Raw genomic sequence first — 19,759 nt, 5'->3', positions numbered from 1 at the left:
TGTCTTCTGAACACCAACAAAACTACTATGTTCAGAAGTCTTCAGACAGGAAGACTGAAGGATTTTTTTTAAAGAATGATAATATCACTCCACAGCACACCCCACTTGAGTGATTATTCTCGATTTCTAAAAGGCTAAATACATCATTCTCTAAAAAGGCCCCAAGTGTTTCTCAAATAACCCCTGCTCAGAGCCTGGGACCAACTCCAGACATTAACATCACACACACTGAAGTGGAGCCATTCCATTATGCTGACTAGATACACTGAAGAATGCAATTTCCACTGAGACCCTTGGGGGATTGGCAGAGATTCTACAGTGGGCTGAATGCTTATTTGTTTTCTAGGGCAACTCAATGCTCCACTAGAAGAGACACCCAAGAACGATAATGGCAAACAATTTATATTCTGTGCGACTTGGTATAAAAGCTCCAATACAATTAAGCACATTACAAAAATTCTATGGTTAAGTTTGTATGTGCTCCAAAGTCAGCAGTTTGGTTTGATTCTTAATTACTGATCAAACTATGATTTACTAGTTAGTAACAATAAAAAAGCACTAAGAACAACAAAGAAAAAGCATTACATTCTTTGTACTTTCTTTAAAGGTGTAGGATACTCTTAGGACTCCTCATTCTTCAAAATTCTGAAATCTGTCTTTTTATTTGAAAAATAAAGCTAACCCCTACTTCAGACTATTGTCTGATTTTTTACAATAAATCTGAAAAATTCATGAAATTGGAACTTAACATCATAAAATAAATAATTAGGCTTAAAGCAACAAATCACTGATACAACTGAAATTTATGCCACCATGAACTGTTTTACTAGGGGACAGCAACAGATTTTGGCTTAAATGTGTGTAGTACCTCATGAGAGATTCGCCGTTGTTCAATATATGCCATAAACTGGGAACTGAGGCTGTCTGAGTCCAGGCCCTTGGGCTGTCTCATCTCATCTTCTTCCTCCTCTGCAGTACAGCTGTCGATGTAGTCGATCTGATCCAGATCATGTTCCACTGTCCACACCACACACACACACAACAGTCAAATTCAATAGCCAATAAAGACATTCAGTTGTATGCTTTCTTTTTCCCTAACACCTTCTACTCTGAAAGCAGGAGGAATGAGAAGTGCAAATTAGGTAAGCCTTTCTTTTACAGTCCATGGCCACTCACAAAAATAAGTTCCAGAAAAATCTTAGTCCTAATTCACTAAAGAATACAGTAATTGATAGTAATTACAGGACTACAAACCTCTAATATATATATATATATTTTTTATTTATTTATTTATTTATTTATTTATTTATTTATTTATTTATTTATTTTTTTGGTTAGCTCTTTACTGTTTTAAACAAAACAGTTTGAGTTTGTGAGACAAAGAGAAGAAGAATTTTTAAACATGAGAAGTTACACCTTCTTTTAGATTTTTTTCCCTCACGTTTTAGCTTTGGGGCTTAATTATATATCTTCAAGGAACTGGGAGGCAGAAAACCTAACACAGTCAAGTCAAAAGGAAGGATAGGAGGAAAGTGAACTTAGAGATAAAGAAACAGATACTGACTACTGTTTCTCTTTCTGTAACTGTTGTCCACAATTAGAACAATGATGTTCTTATTTAGAAATTTATCTTCTAGAGCTCAGCAATGTAGACATTTGGTAGCAGTTTGTAGCAGCAATCATTCAAGAATTTTTGCTTCTCAAAATGCTTTGGGGTGAGAAAAGGCATTTAAGTAAGATATAGCCCCATCATTATATATTCTAATACATTTGGGAGTGCTCCATTATTTTTAAGTTTAAAAAGTAACCTTATTTTAAAGATTTTATTTTTGGGGCGCCTGGGTGGCGCAGTCGGTTAAGCGTCCGACTTCAGCCAGGTCACGATCTCGCGGTCCGTGAGTTCGAGCCCCGCGTCGGGCTCTGGGCTGATGGCTCAGAGCCTGGAGCCTGTTTCCGATTCTGTGTCTCCCTCTCTCTCTGCCCCTCCCCCGTTCATGCTCTGTCTCTCTCTGTCCCAAAAATAAATAAACATTGAAAAAAAAAAAAAATTTTAAAGATTTTATTTTTAAGTAATCTCTACACTCAATGTGGGGCTTAAACCTATAACCCTGAGATCAAGAGTTGCATGCTCCACCAACTGAGCCAGCCAGGCATCCCAAAAAGTAACTACTTTTAAAAACTATTTAAAATGGCACACTAGAAAAAAAAAAACTTACTACTAAACTTTCTAAAGTTTCTCCAGAAACTAAATCCCAGCCATTACTGTATGATGTTATATTTCTATAGATTGCCCAAAAGTTGTAGTTGCTGGGAATAATGAACTCGGAGAAAGCTATTTCTGTTTTCAGATTCAATTATTTCTAAATAATTCCATAACTGCAATTACATAAAAATGAATTTTGAGTTATTAGAGTTATAATAATAGGTAAAAGGATGAAAAGGTTACAAGTCTATATCCAAATTATAAACCAGGTACATAAATGTATTTTTTTCAACGTGCTACAATTTGTGTAACTAAATCAATGATTAAGTCATTATGACTACTTCCCAAGAAAGCAACATCACTTTTTCATACTACCTAGGCCAGTGCAGTCCAAAAGAAACAGAATGCAAGCCATAAAAGTGAACCCACATAAGTAATTAAAAATTATCTAGTAGCCTCATTTAAAAAAGGTGATATTAGTTTTAATAGTATATTTTACTTTGTCCAATATATCTAAAGTATTATTATAGCATATAATCAATAGAAAGTATTACTGATATTTTACATTCTTTTTTTTTTCATGCAAAGGCTTCATAATCCAATCTGTATTGGTTTATGTACACTTACAGTACATCTTAATTTAGAAAGGCCTTATTTCAAATAACCACATGTAGCTAGTGGCTACCATACTGGACAGCATAGATTAAAAAAAAAATTATTTTGGGGCGCCTGGGTGGCGCAGTCGGTTGGGTGTCCGACTTCAGCCAGGTCACGATCTCGCGGTCCGTGAGTTCGAGCCCCGCGTCAGGCTCTGGGCTGATGGCTCAGAGCCTGGAGCCTGTTTCCGATTCTGTGTCTCCCTCTCTCTCTGCTCCTCCCCCGTTCATGCTCTGTCTCTCTCTGTCCCCAAAATAAATAAACGTTGGAAAAAAAAAAATTTTAAAAAAAAAAAAAAAAAAAAATTATTTTAAGTCTGAAATGAACTAAAGGGAAAGAGAGCTCATGTGGAAGCAAGATTAAAAAGAAAACTACTAAAATGTGAATGGAATGGTAAGTAACAGGAGTAAAAAAGAATATAAAATGGTAAGGAAAAAAAAGAGAGCAAGCCACTTAATTGAAATCATCATTCAAGGATGAAAGCTCTTAGGAAAACATACAGATGGCTAACAGACACATGAAAAGATACTCATCATCACTTATCATCAGGAAAATGCAAATCAAAACTACAATGAGATATCACCTCACACCTGGCAGAATGGCTAAACAACAACACAAGAAACAACAGATGTTGGTAAGAATGCAGAGAAAAAGGAACACTTGTGCACTCTTGGTGGGAATGCAAACTGGTGCAGCCACCGTGGAAAACAGGACGAAGGTTCCTCAAAAAGTTAAAAATAGAACTACTCTATGATCCAGCAATTGCACTACTGGGTATTTACCAGTACCCAGTTTATGTTTATAGCAGTCTTATTTTTTGCTCCCTCTCTATGTTATTATTTACAATAGTTTACAGCATTATTTACAATAGCCAAGATTCAGAAGCAGCCCAAGTGTCACTGACAGATGAATGGATAAAGGAGATGTGGTATATATACACAATCAAATATTATTCAGCTATAAAAAAGAATGAAACCTTGCCATCTGCAATGACATGGATAGAGCTGCAGAGTATAATGCTAAGCAAAATAAAGCCAAAGACAAATATCATACGATTTCACTCATATGTGAAATTTAAGAAACAAAACAAAGGGAAAAGGGGGGAGGGGGAGAGAGAGACAGAAATTAAGAAACAGACTCTTAATTACAGAGAACAAACTGATGGTTACCAGAGGGGAGGTGGGTGGGGGAGATGGGATAAACAGGTGTTGGGGATTAAGAAGTACACTTGTCGTGATGAGCAGAGGGTGATATATGGAAGTGTTGAATTACTACACTATACACCTAAAACTACACCTGAACACCTAAAACATATAGTAATACTGTATGTTAACTAAGTGGAATTCAAATAAAAGCTTAAAAAAAAAGATGAAAGCTCTTACAAATGGATTTCTAGAAAACCAAAATAATATCTCCATTATAGCTGGCCCTCAATATTTAAACCTTAGGATTTGGGAATTCAAACTAAAGCAAGATTGAATAGAATGCTAAAATCAAGAGTCTGCCTCAGAAGCCCAAAGTAGAAATAGCTCTGACTGTTAATGAGCTATTAAAAAAATGACAAATTAAAAAAAATTAATTCCAATTATAAATTTTTAAATACCAAAATAAAGACAACTTGGATTTAGATGCCCCTGAAGAACACAATTCCAGATGAACGCAAATGTAGATGTCAAGAAGCACATCGAATTGAATTCCTGGAAGTGGTCAAATAATGACCACAGAGAGAATACACAAACAAAAGGAGTAGATGTGAAAAAGACCACTTAAAAAATCGGAATAATTACAGAGGCTTTGGCTGTCACAAGGAATCATGCCTACCTCCACCATTTGTTACTACTAAACTGCTGCGATTCTCCTGGTACTGGCTTTCTCTTCGTAGTCTTTGTTCTTTAGTAATTTCTGCTACTCGAAGAGGCAGATCTGAAAATTCATCTGTAGGCTTAAAAAAAATAGCAGTAACATTTAAACACATTTCAAACTTTAAACAACACAGTATTTAAAGCGTGGACACAACATAAGCTCACTAAAATTTATATTTAAGAAGAAACAGCAAAAAAGTTCTGGAGTGGTGGTGGTGATTGTTTTTCAACAGTATGAATATACTTAAGAATGGTTAAAATGGTCCGTTTTATGTTACGTATATTCGACTACAATTAAAAAGAGATGAGAAATTATATATGACTATAAATAAACATGAATTTAAAGTATCTACACAGATATCTGTGTGGATACAGATATAATTATGTACACACCCACCCACACACAAGTAATTCCAAATTACAATGGGCTGTGGTCTGAAGTTGATTTGTTTGGGGATGAGTGAAACAATGTTACAAATGGGAGGTTATCAGTCTTGTTAACAAAAGCTTATTTCATCAGTTAGCCCAATTTAGAGCTAAAATATTCTACCTTTTAATTTAAAGAGGGAAAGCATAATAAAATTTAACACAGGAGAAAAAAGATATAATTAGCTAAGAAAATTATTTATCTTGAGCATGTTAATAGTCTTCACTAAGGTTCTTGCCTCATTACCCATCAGCCTGTAGTCCTATTTTCTCATCTCTCAGCATCCCTTCTACCACCTCTGCTCAAGGTTACCCAGTCTGGCAAATTTTAGTCTTCAGTTGTAATTGGCTCATTTGGATTTGCCGGGTATTAAGCCTATTTGGTTTTCCAGGATATTAAGCTATTTATACAAAACAATGAAGTAACAAACATGTAAAACACTTGGTAAAAAGACAGCAAAGAAACAAAATATCATTTCTGAATGGCAGCTCTCTGTGGGATTTTTTTCCTCTCTTTTGGCTTTTCTATATTTTACATAATGAGAAACTGAATTCAATTAAGAATCTTTCCATTTTCATCATTTTATTGCCTCTTAGGGGTCAGAACATGCAGAATAGAAGAAACACTTACTTCATTTCCTGACCATCTCTTATCACCACTGTCCACACTATTGAAACCTGAATCAAGGGCTCCATAAGGGCGTCCTGAGTACATTTCTTCATGGCTGCCAAAAAAGAGTCTGGCTGTTACTGGGAAGTTTGAGGTTTTAAAATTAACATCTGAAATAAACCGAATGCAATTTTACTAATAAACATTATCTCATGCCAGTTAGTGATTTAACTTCCTTAGAACTAAATCGGCATTCTTTTAAAAGTTGTTTTTTTTTTTTTTTTAATGTTTGTTTATTTTTGTGAGAGCAAGAGAGACGGAGTGAGCGGGGAATGAACAGAGAGACAGAGGGAGACACAGAATCTGAAGCAGGCTCCAGGCTCTGAGCTGTCAGCACAGAGGCTGACGTGGGGCTCAAAGCCACAAACCATGAGATCATGACTTGAGCTGAAGTCGGACGCTCAACCGACGGAGCCACCCAAGTGCCCCAAATGGAAATTCTTTTAACTTTTTCATATGAAAAATTCCAAATTAAAACAAATAGAATAGTATAATGTATATCAGTATAAGAATATAATAGCACTCATCCAGCTTCAAAAATATCAACCTACTGCCATTCTTGTTTCATCCATGCTACTAACCCATTCACCATGCCTCCCTCAATTCTTATTTTTAACAGCACTTTTTAAGGTAAAATTCATATACACTGAAATGCACACACCTTAAGCTACATACTTGACAAATGAATACATCTTTGTAATATACACCTCTTTCATGATATAAGACATTTCTACTTTGCCAGAAGATTCCCACTCATTCCTTACCAGTCAATTCCCCTCACCACGCTACAGGGTGCTCCTAAGAGATAACCACTATTCTAATTTTTTTTCACCTTAAATTCGTATGGAAGGCAGAGTAACAGTCCCCAAAGATGTCCAAGACATAATCTCTGGAACTATGAATATGTTACTTTACATGGCAAAGAGGAACTAAGATTGAAGATAAAAATAAAACTGCTAATCAGCTGATCTTAAAATAGGGAGATTATTGTGAATTATTTGAATGGGCTCAATGTAATCAAAACGGTCCTTAAAAGTAGAAGAGGGAGGCAGAAGAGGAGGCCAGTGTAATGCAATGCTGGCTTGAAGATTACTCTCGGTCAAGAGTCAAGGAATGCAGACAGCCTCTCTGTAGAAGCTGAAAAAGGCAAGGAAATGTATCTTACTCAGAGCCTGCAGAGAAGAACAAAGTTCTGCCAGTATTTTGATTTTAGCCTCATGAGACCAAGATTTAGACCTTGAACCTACAAAACTGTAAGATAATAAATTTGTGTTTAAAATCAAAATTTGTGGTAATTCATTATGGCAGCAAATAAGAAATTAATACAATTAGTTTTACTTATTCCAAAACTCATAAAAATGGAATCATATGTAATTTTTTTAATCTGGCTTTTTTTGGCTCAGCATCATGTCAGTGAAATTCTTGATGGTTTTACCTTCAAATATAATGGACAAATTATTTGTTATGTGTAGGCTTAACTTTTTAAAAACATTGCCAATCTGTTTTTGAAAGGAGCTATATCATTTTGCATTCACCCAGCAACGTATTTGAGTTCCACCTGCCCACACTTGTGTTGTCAATCTTTAATCTTAGCTATTATGGTAGGTGAACAGTGGTATCTCACTGCAGTTTTAATGTGTATCTCTCCAATGACTAATGATATCGAGTATCATTTTGTGTGCATGTCGGCCATTCATTTATCTTCTTTTTGTGAAATGTCCATTCTTTTGCCCATTTCAAAATACATCAGTAATCTCAAAAATAGTTTGCTAAGAAGCCATACACCAAACACTACATAATACTTGATTCCATTTATATGAAACTCTAGAAAAGGCAAAACTGTATCAACAGAACACAGGGCAGTAGTTGCCTGGGGTTGAGTTACCTACTGTAAAGTGGAAAATGGTTGATGGAAATGCTATAGACCTTGACTGTGTTGATACTTTCGTGACTGCATCCATTTGCCAAAATTCACTGAACCGCACACTTAAAATGGATAGATTTTATTATTTGTATATTATACCTCAACAAAGCAGTTAAATCTGCCAAATTCTTATGTTAAAGTACATGTCCCATTTTTACAATTCTATAAGCAACGTATGAGAACACTGGTTGCTCCACATCCTCAATAAACATTTGGTGGTGTCAGTTCTTTTACGTTTATTTTAATTTGAAAGAGAGAGAGAAGAGGGCAGAGAGACAGGGAGAGAGAGAATCCCAAGCAGGCCCTGTGCTATCAGCACAGAGCCTGACACGGGGCTTGACCTCACAAATCATGAAATCATGATCTGAGCCGAGATGGAGGGATAGATGCCTAACTGACTGAGCCACTCAGGTGCTCCACTGTTGTCAGTTTAAATTTAGTCATTCTAGTGAGTGTGTAATGATGTCTTGTGCTGTAATTTACATTTCTGTGATGATTAATGATGTTGAACACTTTTTGGGGTGCTTAGTGATCACTGGTGTAGCTCTCTTTGTTAAATACCTACTCAAGTCTTTGTCCAATTTTTTTTAAGTTTCTTTATTTATTTTGAGAGAGAGAAAGAGAGAGAGAATAGGGAAAGAGGCAGAGAGAGAGGCAGAGACAGAATCCCAAGCGGGCTCTGTCCTGTCAGTGCACAGCCCAATACAGGGCTTGATCTCAGGAACCATGAGGTTATGACCTGAGCCGAAATCAAGAGTCAGATGCTTAACCAACTGAGCCACCCAAGCGCCCCTACTGAACAGTATTTTAAAACATTATGTATTTTTTTCAAAAAAAAAAAATACAGATTTCTAGAAGATATTGTTCTATATAATATATATTCTATCAAGTGGCCAACTGAGATATGCTTACTATTACTGAGAAATTTTTCATAAAGAGAATTAATAGAATCTTTGCAATAAGCTATCATTTTCTTTCTCTTCTTTATTTGCTACCTTTAGCTTCTCCACATACTTGCTCTTGCTCAGAGCTTAAACTGGTAAGATTAAAGTGAGACATATAGGTTTACCAATTCTCAGGTTGGCTCAGGATTTTCATGGTTTTAGCACTTTGAGTCCTGTGTCCCAGGAAAACCCTTAGTCACAAGTAAACCAAGATACATGGTCACCCTATGTATAAATATGGCCTTCAGGAGACCTAGCAGAGTTCTGCCAGCCAGGCTCCAGTGATGCCCTGTCAGAAAGCCCAATCTCCCTAATAAACCACCTAGAACAACATGGACTCAAGTGTGGAAATGCCTCTTCTGTAGTAGGAATGTGAACTACAGTGCAGTGAGGGGCACAAAACATAGCAAGTTTTATAGTTTAACAGATCTGGACTGGCAGCTTGGCACCATCATTTACTAGCTATGTGACTTTAATTAACTTGTTTAACTTCTCTCAACTTCGGTTTCCTCATCACTTAAAGGGGGGTGGGGGAAAGATTAACAACACCTACCTCATAGATTTGCCATAAAGACCGAAAAAATATAAGCTAAGGATTTGTACAAATCCTATTATAAAGCACTAAATAAAAGTTTATTATTATTATTTCTATAAAGAACATAATCTTCAGAGAGTATTTGCTGTTATAACAAGTCACTACATCTGCTTCATTTGAGTTTAGTTCACCAAACATTTACTGAATGTGACACAGTGTTCTAGATGCTAAGAATATTGAGTATGAAAAAAGGACAATCATTGCTTTCACAACAAGCTCAGGCTTGTTGGAGAGAATTAATCCTGTTACTGGGGCTGCAGAAGCAGGACTTTTCTTAGTCCTGCTTACTGCTTAACTTAGTCTTTCTTCACTGCCATATTACCATAAATAAATAAATAAATAAATAAATAAATAAATAAATAAATAAATATGTTTAGTCTGTAATATAAAGTTGGTGAAAATCATCTCAGCAAAAAAGTACAGGTCACTATAGATCACTAAGGAAAAATACATGTGCCACTCTGTAAAACATAAAAGTTATCATAACAGTGCAACTTGCTAAAAGAGTTGGAAATACTTACATCTAGAAATAAAATGACTTAAGGAAGATTGTGTGCTGTTTTCATATTACACACAAGTAGTCAGAAAGTTACATCTAAGGATTTGAAAAGTACCACAGCATCTAATTTGTACTGAATACCTAAAGAGCTACAGGATTAATAAAAATTCTCTTTAGCAAGACCGGACTCTTAGGACGAAACTAGTCCTAGATCATAGTAGACAGCTAGTAATTATAATGCCTAATATTTACAGAAGACTTTATGGTCAGCCAAGCACTTTCAGAAATAGGTCATTCAATCCTCAGAACTACTGTTAGGGTATCAACAGGGTAAATAAAGATCATGTTGAAGAAACTGAAGTCCAGAGGGGTTAAGTGAACTCTAGAACTTTCCAGTAGTACAGGTACCCAAGAGTATAGACATTCTGACTCCATGACAGCATTTGAATAAAGGTACTGCTAACTACAATGCAGTTTCACTAATTTTTACCTCAATAAAAGAGACATGAAGGTATAATGTTCCATTCACTGCTGCATGAGAAGTTGAAGGAGGTATTTTATTCATATGTATATATGTATATGTATTCATATATATATATATATATATATATATATATATATATAAAATAATTTCTAGGACATTCTGAAACAATTACAAATAAAGTAACATACCTCCAGAAAAAATGGAAAATATAGAATTCAGATTAATTCAGTGAGCATAATGAGGGGTTATTATAGGGATTAGGAGATATCAGATCTATAATTACCAATCCTTTGGAAAAACATGACATGATTATGCTATGACATGATTATGACTTTCCATTTAGGATACATTTCTCCATGGATTTAATCCTTTTATCTCTTTGCAAATACACATGTCTCTTGCCAGTTTTTTAAAATATATATATAAGCTTAATGTTTTTAAAGTATTATAACGAGGATTCTTCTATTAAAAAAAAATTAGGGGCACCTGGGTGGCTCAGTCGGTTGGGCGTCCGACTCTTGATTTCAGCTTGGGTCATGATCCCAGGGTTGTGGGATTGAGCCTTATGTTGGGCTTTGTGCAGAACGCAGAGCCTGCTTAGAATTCTCTCTTTCTTTCTCTCTCCCTCTCTCTCTCTCCCCGCCCCCTTGTACCCCTCTCCCATGCTCATGCTCTTTCTCCCTCTAAAAACTCCAAACAAAAAAATTAGCCCAAGATCAATTAGTCCTCAAGACTAAGAACTGAATGGCTGAGAAACAGGTTCTGCAATTAGCACTACAGGCCTCAATCAAAGCTTATTATTCTGATAGATGTGGACGCTGCCTCCTTAGTCTTTGGGCATACCCTCACGTACAGGTCTCCAGTAGACAGCATTCACTGCCTTACACTCCAATCTCAGAGGCAGCAGTAGCAATTTATGTTTCTACTCACTAGTTCAGGAGAGGAAAATTTTTCCGTACCAAAGATTATTAACACCACGGGGGAAAATAAAAGCTACGTTAATTTATTGTACATTTTTCTTTCCCTCCCTCCCTTCCATTCTTTTTTAAACAGCAATTATGAACTTTATTATTTTTTTTAATGTTTTATTTATTTTTGAGAGAGAGAGAGAGAGAGCAAGAGAGCGAGCATGGGTGGGAGAGGGACAGAGAGTGAGGGAGACACAGAATCCCAAGCAGACTCCAGGTTCCCAGCTGTCAGCACAAAGCCTGACACGGGGCTTGAATCCACGAGCCATAGGATCATGACCTGAACCGAAGTTGGATGCTTAACTGACTCAGCCACGCAGGTGCCCCTATTTGTTGTACATCTTTCATGAGTACAGGACTAGAACACATTTAATGAAAATCTTGAATAGGAAAAACAAAACTTTTTTCAATAAATATGACAAGAGTTCTATGTTATAAGCAATTAACCAAGGTAGGAGGAAAAAGAAATGAAGAAAGAAAAGGATATAATGAATAGAGAAAATTTTAAAATTCTTGGCAATAATGGTCTGGGTCCCTTCATATTCTTCCCACTGTCAAAGTCCTTCCTCCAAGAGAGGCCTAGACTAGCACAGAGTATGCCAGACCTAATCCCTACCATCTGTCAAAACCTTTTCTGTCTTCCTTGACATCACATACCTGCTTTTAGTCTTCTTAGAGTTAAAAGTGTTAGAACTAAGATATTCTTGTGGAAATCTTTCCTGGGTATATATGATATTGGTTAATTTCTCCTGTGTGTTTGAATAAGTATACTAAAACTTGTATTGCTGTATGCTTAAACAACCAGATTAGAGCTAGTATTTTAAATATCCTTCACAATGTCTATGTAAATCTTCAATCTAATAGCCAAAGCAAAAAAAAAAAAAAACAAAAAAACACCCCAGAATGTCACCATAAAGTTGTTTTTGATGACTTTAAGCAGAGGTAGGTTAGGAGGGAAATAACATCTGTGTGACCAAACGGACTATTAATTCCTTCAACAAATATTTGCTGAGTGTCTACTGTCTGTGCCAAACACTCAGGTGAACTAGGGATACAATGGTAAAGAAGAAAGACACCATCTGTGGCAAAGGGCAGGGATCAAGTCCCTTTGGAGTAATACTTAATTTACTTGAGAAATCAGGTTCTGAATTTTCAGATAGCTTGAGATTACTCCTTTACACCATCAACACTTAAATATTTAATTCCAATAATTTCTGATGAAAAAAAATTTAAACTGTAATGCCTATATCCCTTTATTGGAAATGACATGTCTAATATATTTTAGCATTTTCTTTATGAGCATCAATTATTGTATTGTGCTATAACATAGTAATTACAAAATATCACTGAAATATGGAGGGTTCTTTGCATATATGCCTACTGGTGTCAAGTTGCTATGTTTTTAGTGTGTCTTGCTTTTAAGTATCTTATTAAAATTATGCAATGTATCATATTGATTAAAAAAAGAATATAACAGACATAACTTTTAAAACAGGATGGAACATTAATACCTTTAAAGCCCCTTGATGCCTCTTTCATACCAAATCTTCCTTCCTCTTAGAGCTAACCATTAACTTGAATCTTTTGTTTAACATGTGTCGCTTTTTAAGTTTAATTTTTTCCTTCAAATTACTTTTTGTACTTTTAATATGCCTGCTTTTACAAACTCTACCCAAACAGAAATTTGTTAATCTGTTTTAGACAAGGATATGAGAAGCAAGCTCATCAGGACTGTGCTTTTATGTAAAACACGACAGGTTCTAAGAGAAAGCTGGAGGGGATCTCTTTTGAATAAGGCCTTGATGGAGACATCCATTTTGCCTGTTTAAAAGCTTTTTGAATTTAATTCCTGCTACTTAAGATTGTTCCAGGTGGCTGAGAATGCCAAGGAGATAACCTTCTAAATCAGGTGTTATGTAGCCAAAGGATTCAGACTAAAAGATACTGAAAGTATTATTAATGGTCATCAAATCCAAACTCTTCATTCCCTATTGAAAAAAATGAAGCCCCAAAAGTCTGAATGACTTGCTTTAAGTCATAGAGCTAGTTAACAGCAGAGCCAAGGTCAGCATTCCAGTCACTCAGATCACTGGTTTTCAACTGGGAACCCCTGCAGGGGATATTTGGCAATGTCTGGAGATATTTTTGTCACTTTGGGAGGGTGCTACAGAAGCCAGGAATACTGATAAACATCTTCTGAATTATAGGACAGCTTCTCACAACAAAGAATTATCTTGCCCAAAATATCAACAATACTGAGATGGAGAAACCCTGACTTAGAACGACACTTTGTCAGATCTGTGTAATCAACTGTTTACTTAATACAAGTATTCTGAGAAAAAGTGTCAAAATAGATTATTTCCTTTTAGTTAAGCATTCAGGCAGACTTATGGTCCGGTTTGATTCCCTGTGAGATGGAACATGTTAAATAAGGAAATAGAACATACTCACCAGGAGCCAAAACCCAAGGGTCTCCTATCATAATCTGGAAGATCTGGAGCAATCTTACAAGCCTGTATGTTCAGGTACTTAAATATGTGGACTTTGCCTTTTATACATATCTAAAAAAAATAACATAAATGCAGCCAAATTATTACTCATCTGAAATATATGTATCCCTTTCTAAAAATCATAATCATCTTTTTATTTAAAGTATATTAGAAATAGAAGGTATTTCTAGCAACCATATATAGTGATATTAAAAATCTAACACTACATTATAACATATTATTTGTTATTTTATGTGTTTATGTGATATATACATACACACACACACACACACACACATACATTTTTAGTTTCTAGTCATGAATAAGTTTCAGTAACATATAAAATAAATAACTTATGATTATAAATACTGCTAGAATACCAAGTAAACTTATCACACTGATTAGTTAGGCACAGTCAGGAATTTAAAGCATTGCTCTCCATGGATTATACTGGCAACTTTTGCTTTTAGAAATCCAGCAATCATATACAATTATGCTTTGAATCCTACTTTCTATAAGAGAGAAAAGCAGGAAATGATTAAATATTAAAGTTGTATTTCTGTTGACAAGTAAAAATATAAATTCTTTAGGATTATGAGATCCTTCTACAGTTATGAAGTTTACTCATAAAGCTTTAGAGTTTCCATTCAGAGGTTTGAACAAGACCACGAATCAACTGTAGAGTACAAACTCTATAGTGAAAAATACACACTGGTAAAGTTGTTCAGATTATAGGATGTCTGGAATCTATGTATGAAACTACTTTATTATTAGTTTCATTATCAGCCACTGATAAACAAATGACCAAATTGATTAAATGAGGAACTTAAAGATTTTAGAAAATAAAAAGGTACAAAAATGATGTTTAAAAGAAATGTACTGATAATCCTTAGTTCTGAAAGCCAAATATTTTTATTTGTGTCTAGCATTTACATTGGCTACATTCAAGTCTTACTAGAAAGAAATTAACTCAAATTTTATTAGAAAAACTTTAAGGAAAAACACTTCAACTTAAAAAAAAAAAAGTCAATTCAATGAAAGGAAAAAAACATTCTGGAAACATTACCTGTCCTCCATCCCATTTATTCAAGACTTCTAAAGAATGCCTATGTGTGTAAATTTACTTTAAAAGAACTTCATTTCCAACAAAAAAGATAAATGCATAGAACTTCAAGTTTTAAGTTCACCCTTTGTCAAAAAAGTTCACAACATCCTTCAAATCCACTATAGTTTACCTGTGCAGGAGGAGACTGTAGTGGATTGTTATCTAGGGTGATCATCTGTAGGTGCCTGAGGTTCCGATAACAAACGGGGATTGTTGTAATTTTATTGCAGGAGAAGTCGAACCGTATCAAAGGCAACTCTGCCAGCTCTGCCGGGTGATAAGATGGGAATGAACAATTAATAATATTTCAAAACTAGGCAAGTTTTTAAAAAAATTTTTTAACATTTATTCATTTTTGAGAGAGAGAGAGAGATAGAGTGAGAGTGGGGGAGGGGCAGAGAGAGAGGGAGACACAGAATCCGAAGCAGATTCCAGGCTATGAGCTGTCAGCACAGAGCCTGATGTGGGGCTTGAACCCACAAACTGTGAGATCATGACCCGAGTTGAAGTCAGATGTGTAACCGACTGAGCCACCCAGGCACCCCAAAACTAGACTAGTTTTATGGGAGCTTCTAATTAAATACAGTGAATTTAATGTATTTATCTCCATTCTTTCTTAACAATGAACTGATACTGTAAAATGAAATCTAAGTTACTTAAAGATGGGAATACTAATAAAAAGCAAGCTATGTGACCACTCACAGAACTAAAGAACCAGAGGCTGATACCACAGAAACACAGGCATAACCAAGGAATTAGATGATAATCTGTACAAAAAACAAGTGCCTAAGTCCCCAACCTCAACTCACGTAGCTAGGACACTACTCCTTTCCAATCACCACAGAAGTCAACAACTTATTCTCTAGGGAAACTGAATCAAAAGGCTTTTTTTTTTTTTTTTTTTTAATTTTTTTTTCAACGTTTTATTTTATTTTTGGGACAGAGAGAGACAGAGCATGAACGGGGGAGGGGCAGAGAGAGAGGGAGACACAGAATCGGAAACAGGCTCCAGGCTCTGAGCCATCAGCCCAGAGCCTGACGCGGGGCTTGAACTCACGGACCGTGAGATCGTGACCTGGCTGAAGTCGGACGCTTAACCGACTGCGCCACCCAGGCGCCCCTGAATCAAAAGGCTTTGAACTCAGGAAGTTTAGGCACAATGGAAAGTCAGGATGATGAGGTGCTCGTTGAAAATGAAGGCTTTAAGAGAAAGTCTTACACAATGATGAGACCTCAGCGCTTTCCTACCCAACCCCAACCCATCCCAGCCCTAGTATCTGAATAATCTCCCTCCCTTATCCATGGGGGATATGTTCCAAGATCCCCAGTGGATGCTGAAACCAGTTAGTTTCAAACCCTATATATATACCCTATATATACCACGATTTTCCCTATATATACCATGATACATACTTGTATATGTATACATGATAAAGATTAATTTATAAATTAGGCACAAGAAATGAACAAGAATAACTAATAATAGAATACTTATAACAATGTAGTGTAATAAAAATTATGTAATTATGGTCTCTCTCTCTCTCTCTCTCTGCTAGAAAAAGAGGAAGGAATCAGCCATAGGTACATAAAAAAAACTAAGCAAATAAAAAAAAAGAAATTATTAACTCCAGAAAAACAACAACAATAAAAAAAAATAAATGAAATCAGGGTGCCTGGGTGGCTCAGTCAGTTAAGCGTCCAACTTCGGCTCAGGTCATGATCTCACCGTTCGTGAGTTCTAGCCCCGTGTTGGGCTCTGTGCTGACAGCTCAGACCCTGGAGCCTGCTTCGGATTCTGTATCTCCCTCTCTCTCTGCCCCTCCCCCACTTGTGCTCTGTCTCTCTGTCTCTCTCAAAAATAAACAAACATTAAAAAATTTTTTTTAAAAATGAAATTAGTACATCAACTGAATTGGCAGGGACCAATATTAATATAGTTATAATAATGTAAATAATAATGCTTTGATCAGAAGTTGTGATAAAACTATACTGGGAAGACAGTAGGAGGGAGGTGAGTTTTTGGATGATGGTGATAGTGTGTAAGGAAGTGAAATCCTCATCTACCACAATGGGAAGCTCACATTAAATGTCAAAATGGATAAATCGAGCAAAGCTCTTAAAGGCACATCATTTAGAAATATGTCAAAAAATGCCAGTGGAAAGAGTCAAAGGCAGAGAAGGCAGATGCTTGTAAACATTAAAGCTGGGGAGGGGGATAGCTGAGGCAGAGGAATGCTATACTGATTTTAAACTTTTTTTTTTTTTTGGTATTCGTTTAAATTTTTTTTTTAATGTTTTTATTTATTTTTGAAGGAGAGAGAGAGAGAGAGAGAGACAGAGCATGAGCAGGGGAGGAACAGAGAGAGAGGGAGACAGAGAATCCGAAGCAGGCTCCAGGCTCTGAGCTGTCAGCACAGAGCCCAATTGTTTTTTAGTATTTGGGTTAGCACCTGGTGTAATATGGAAGTGCTGAATCACTATATTTGTACACCTGAAACTAATCTTACACTGTATGTTAATTAAGTGGAATTTATTATTATTTTTTTTAATGTTTGTTTATTTTTAAGAGAGAGAGACAGAGACAGGGCATGAGCAGAAGAGGAGCAGAGAGAGGGGGAAACACAGAATCCAAAGCAGGAGCCAGGCTCCAAGCTGAGCTGTCAGCACAAAGCCCAATGCAGGGCTTGAACTCATGAACCGTGAGATCATTACCTGAGCCAAGCTGGATGCTTAACTGACTGAGCCATCCAGGTACCCCTAAACTTCTTGAATATTATTTGACTTTCTGAATGATATATTATTTTATAACAATTAAAATTTAAAATCAAAATGGCAATACAACTAAAGACACTAATATCTACCAAATTGTAAAATGTCAGAGACCACCACTTACAATGAACTTCCACACTAACTTGTATAGCTACTGAAATAAAGCTTTCCTGCCATCTCAGTTTAGCTGAATATGCTGAAATTATAAGATAAGCTAATAGGGGCGCCTAGGTGGCGCAGTTGGTTAAGCGTCCGACTTCAGCCAGGTCACGATCTCGCGGTCTGGGAGTTCGAGCCCCGCGTCAGGCTCTGGGCTGATGGCTCAGAGCCTGGAGCCTGTTTCCAATTCTGTGTCTCCCTCTCTCTCTGCCCCTCCCCCGTTCATGCTCTGTCTCTCTCTGTCCCAAAAATAAATAAACATTGAAAAAAAAAATTAAAAAAAAAAATAAGATAAGCTAATAGAAAACCATTTAAAATTATTTGTGTGACTCACCATTTTCTTGGGAATACACCTTCCCAATCAGATAGAGAAATAAATTAGATGATAAAACTATTAGACCGCAATTGTCATCTAAAACCCCAAATTTTCATTTTCACTAAAATCCCAATGTTTTCATTAAATGATCTTATATGAAGTCAGTATTATTGCGTTAGTAAGCTTTTAAAGATCAACATAGTAGATGAGTCCCACTACATACTACCTACTACTACTCTACTGAGTAGAAGGGTAATCTTGGATTGAAATTTGGGGTTGTAAGGTCTGTGCCATGATTTTGTTCAGCTCTGCTGGGGGCCTTCATTCACATTCCTGAGAGGGTAGAAAGCAGGCCCAAGAGGAAATGAGGAAGGCTCTGAAAATACAAGGTGAAAAGTTTACCAGGCTAAAGCGACTGAGAGGAAAGTTAAGCAGGATTTTGGCTAGTGCGATTACAGTAGGGTGTATAAAAGTAGACTGAAAAATCACTTTATGAGACATTTTCACATCCATAATGTCAAAGCTACACTAGTATGTTAGAGCTAAAAATCATATTGGGTCATATTGGTGTTAACATTTGGATTCTAGAATGAAGCAAAAGCATCATTAGTCAATTCAATATTTACTATACACTGTAAGTCATGTTTTATAGCAGAACCTAGAGCACCAATGTCACGAAAATACCTTCTAAAGGATAGAGTTAAGGGAAAGTGGATGGGAGTACAGATGACACAAGAGTTGCCATGAGCTGATAACTACTGTAGTTGGATGAATCACTGCTCTCATTTATATATGAAATTGTCCATAATAAAATTAAAGAAATATATACTCTGATCTAATAAAATAATAGTTCTCCCCATTTTCATTTCCTTTTATAAAGCTTTTTCTTTCATGAATTCGTATTTTGAAGGCTTGATAAATTATACCTAATTTGTATAATCATTTTTATCACTCAAATACATATACCAGAGCTTACAGTGAGCCTAAGATAACCAGCCTCCCAGTGCAGTCTTTCACTCCATTCATTATTCACTCTACATATCACCTCCAAATGTTCATTAGTCCCTACCTGAATGTTTCCAGGGAAGGATAAAGTAATTAAGTTCAAGTCAAGTCCATTTTAAGTCAGTGCAAAATGTAGGAATGTTTTTCATTATGCTAAAATATCTCATTATCAGAAACATGATATATTTCTCTCAAGTAGTTATGCTTACTGAAACTTCCAGGGAACCTACCCTGAGTTGCTACTTAATTCTGACTAGATCTAAAAATACAATCACTGGTTTATAGTTATTAGAATTTTTTACTGCAGAATCTTTTATTTTTTTAATTTTTATTTTATTTTTTAATGTTTGTTTATTTTTGACAGACAGAGCATGCACAAGCAGGGGAGGGACAGAGAGACAGAGAATCCCAAGCAGGTTCTGCACTGTCAGTGCAGAGCCTAACTCGAGGCTCAAACCCACAAACCACAAGATGGTGACCTGAACCAAAACCAAGAATCAGCTGCTTAACCGACTGAGCCACCTGCGTACCCCTGAAGAATCTAACTTTTAAAAGTTAGACTGGGTGGCTTAGTCAGTTAAGCAACTGACTCTTGATTTCAGCTCAGGTCATGATCTCATGCTTGTGAGTTCGAGCACCACATCAGGCTCTGTGCTGCTAGTGTGGAGTCTGCGGTGGATTCTC

General features: G+C 36.1%; 1 protein-coding gene across 4 annotated transcripts in view; it reads right to left on the bottom strand.

The window, feature by feature from the left end:
• The window catches only part of LRCH3 (leucine rich repeats and calponin homology domain containing 3), a 121,316-nt gene that overhangs the window by 42,668 nt on the left and 58,889 nt on the right, over nt 1-19,759 (bottom strand). For all 4 annotated transcript variants that reach the window (XM_047874650.1, XM_047874651.1, XM_047874652.1 and 1 more), the window contains exons 5-9: nt 14,957-15,093; nt 13,684-13,793; nt 5,780-5,873; nt 4,682-4,802; nt 869-1,017 (exon numbers count right to left, since the gene is read on the bottom strand). In XM_047874650.1, the coding sequence (XP_047730606.1) occupies nt 869-1,017; nt 4,682-4,802; nt 5,780-5,873; nt 13,684-13,793; nt 14,957-15,093 (611 nt within the window). The remainder of the gene's footprint in view (nt 1-868; nt 1,018-4,681; nt 4,803-5,779; nt 5,874-13,683; nt 13,794-14,956; nt 15,094-19,759) is intronic.

The sequence above is a fragment of the Prionailurus viverrinus genome, chromosome C2, assembly GCF_022837055.1.
Source record: "Prionailurus viverrinus isolate Anna chromosome C2, UM_Priviv_1.0, whole genome shotgun sequence".
In the NCBI taxonomy this organism is placed as follows: Eukaryota; Metazoa; Chordata; class Mammalia; order Carnivora; family Felidae; genus Prionailurus; species Prionailurus viverrinus.
Note: the sequence above shows the minus strand (reverse complement) of the source record. Positions and strands in the feature narration are given on the sequence as shown.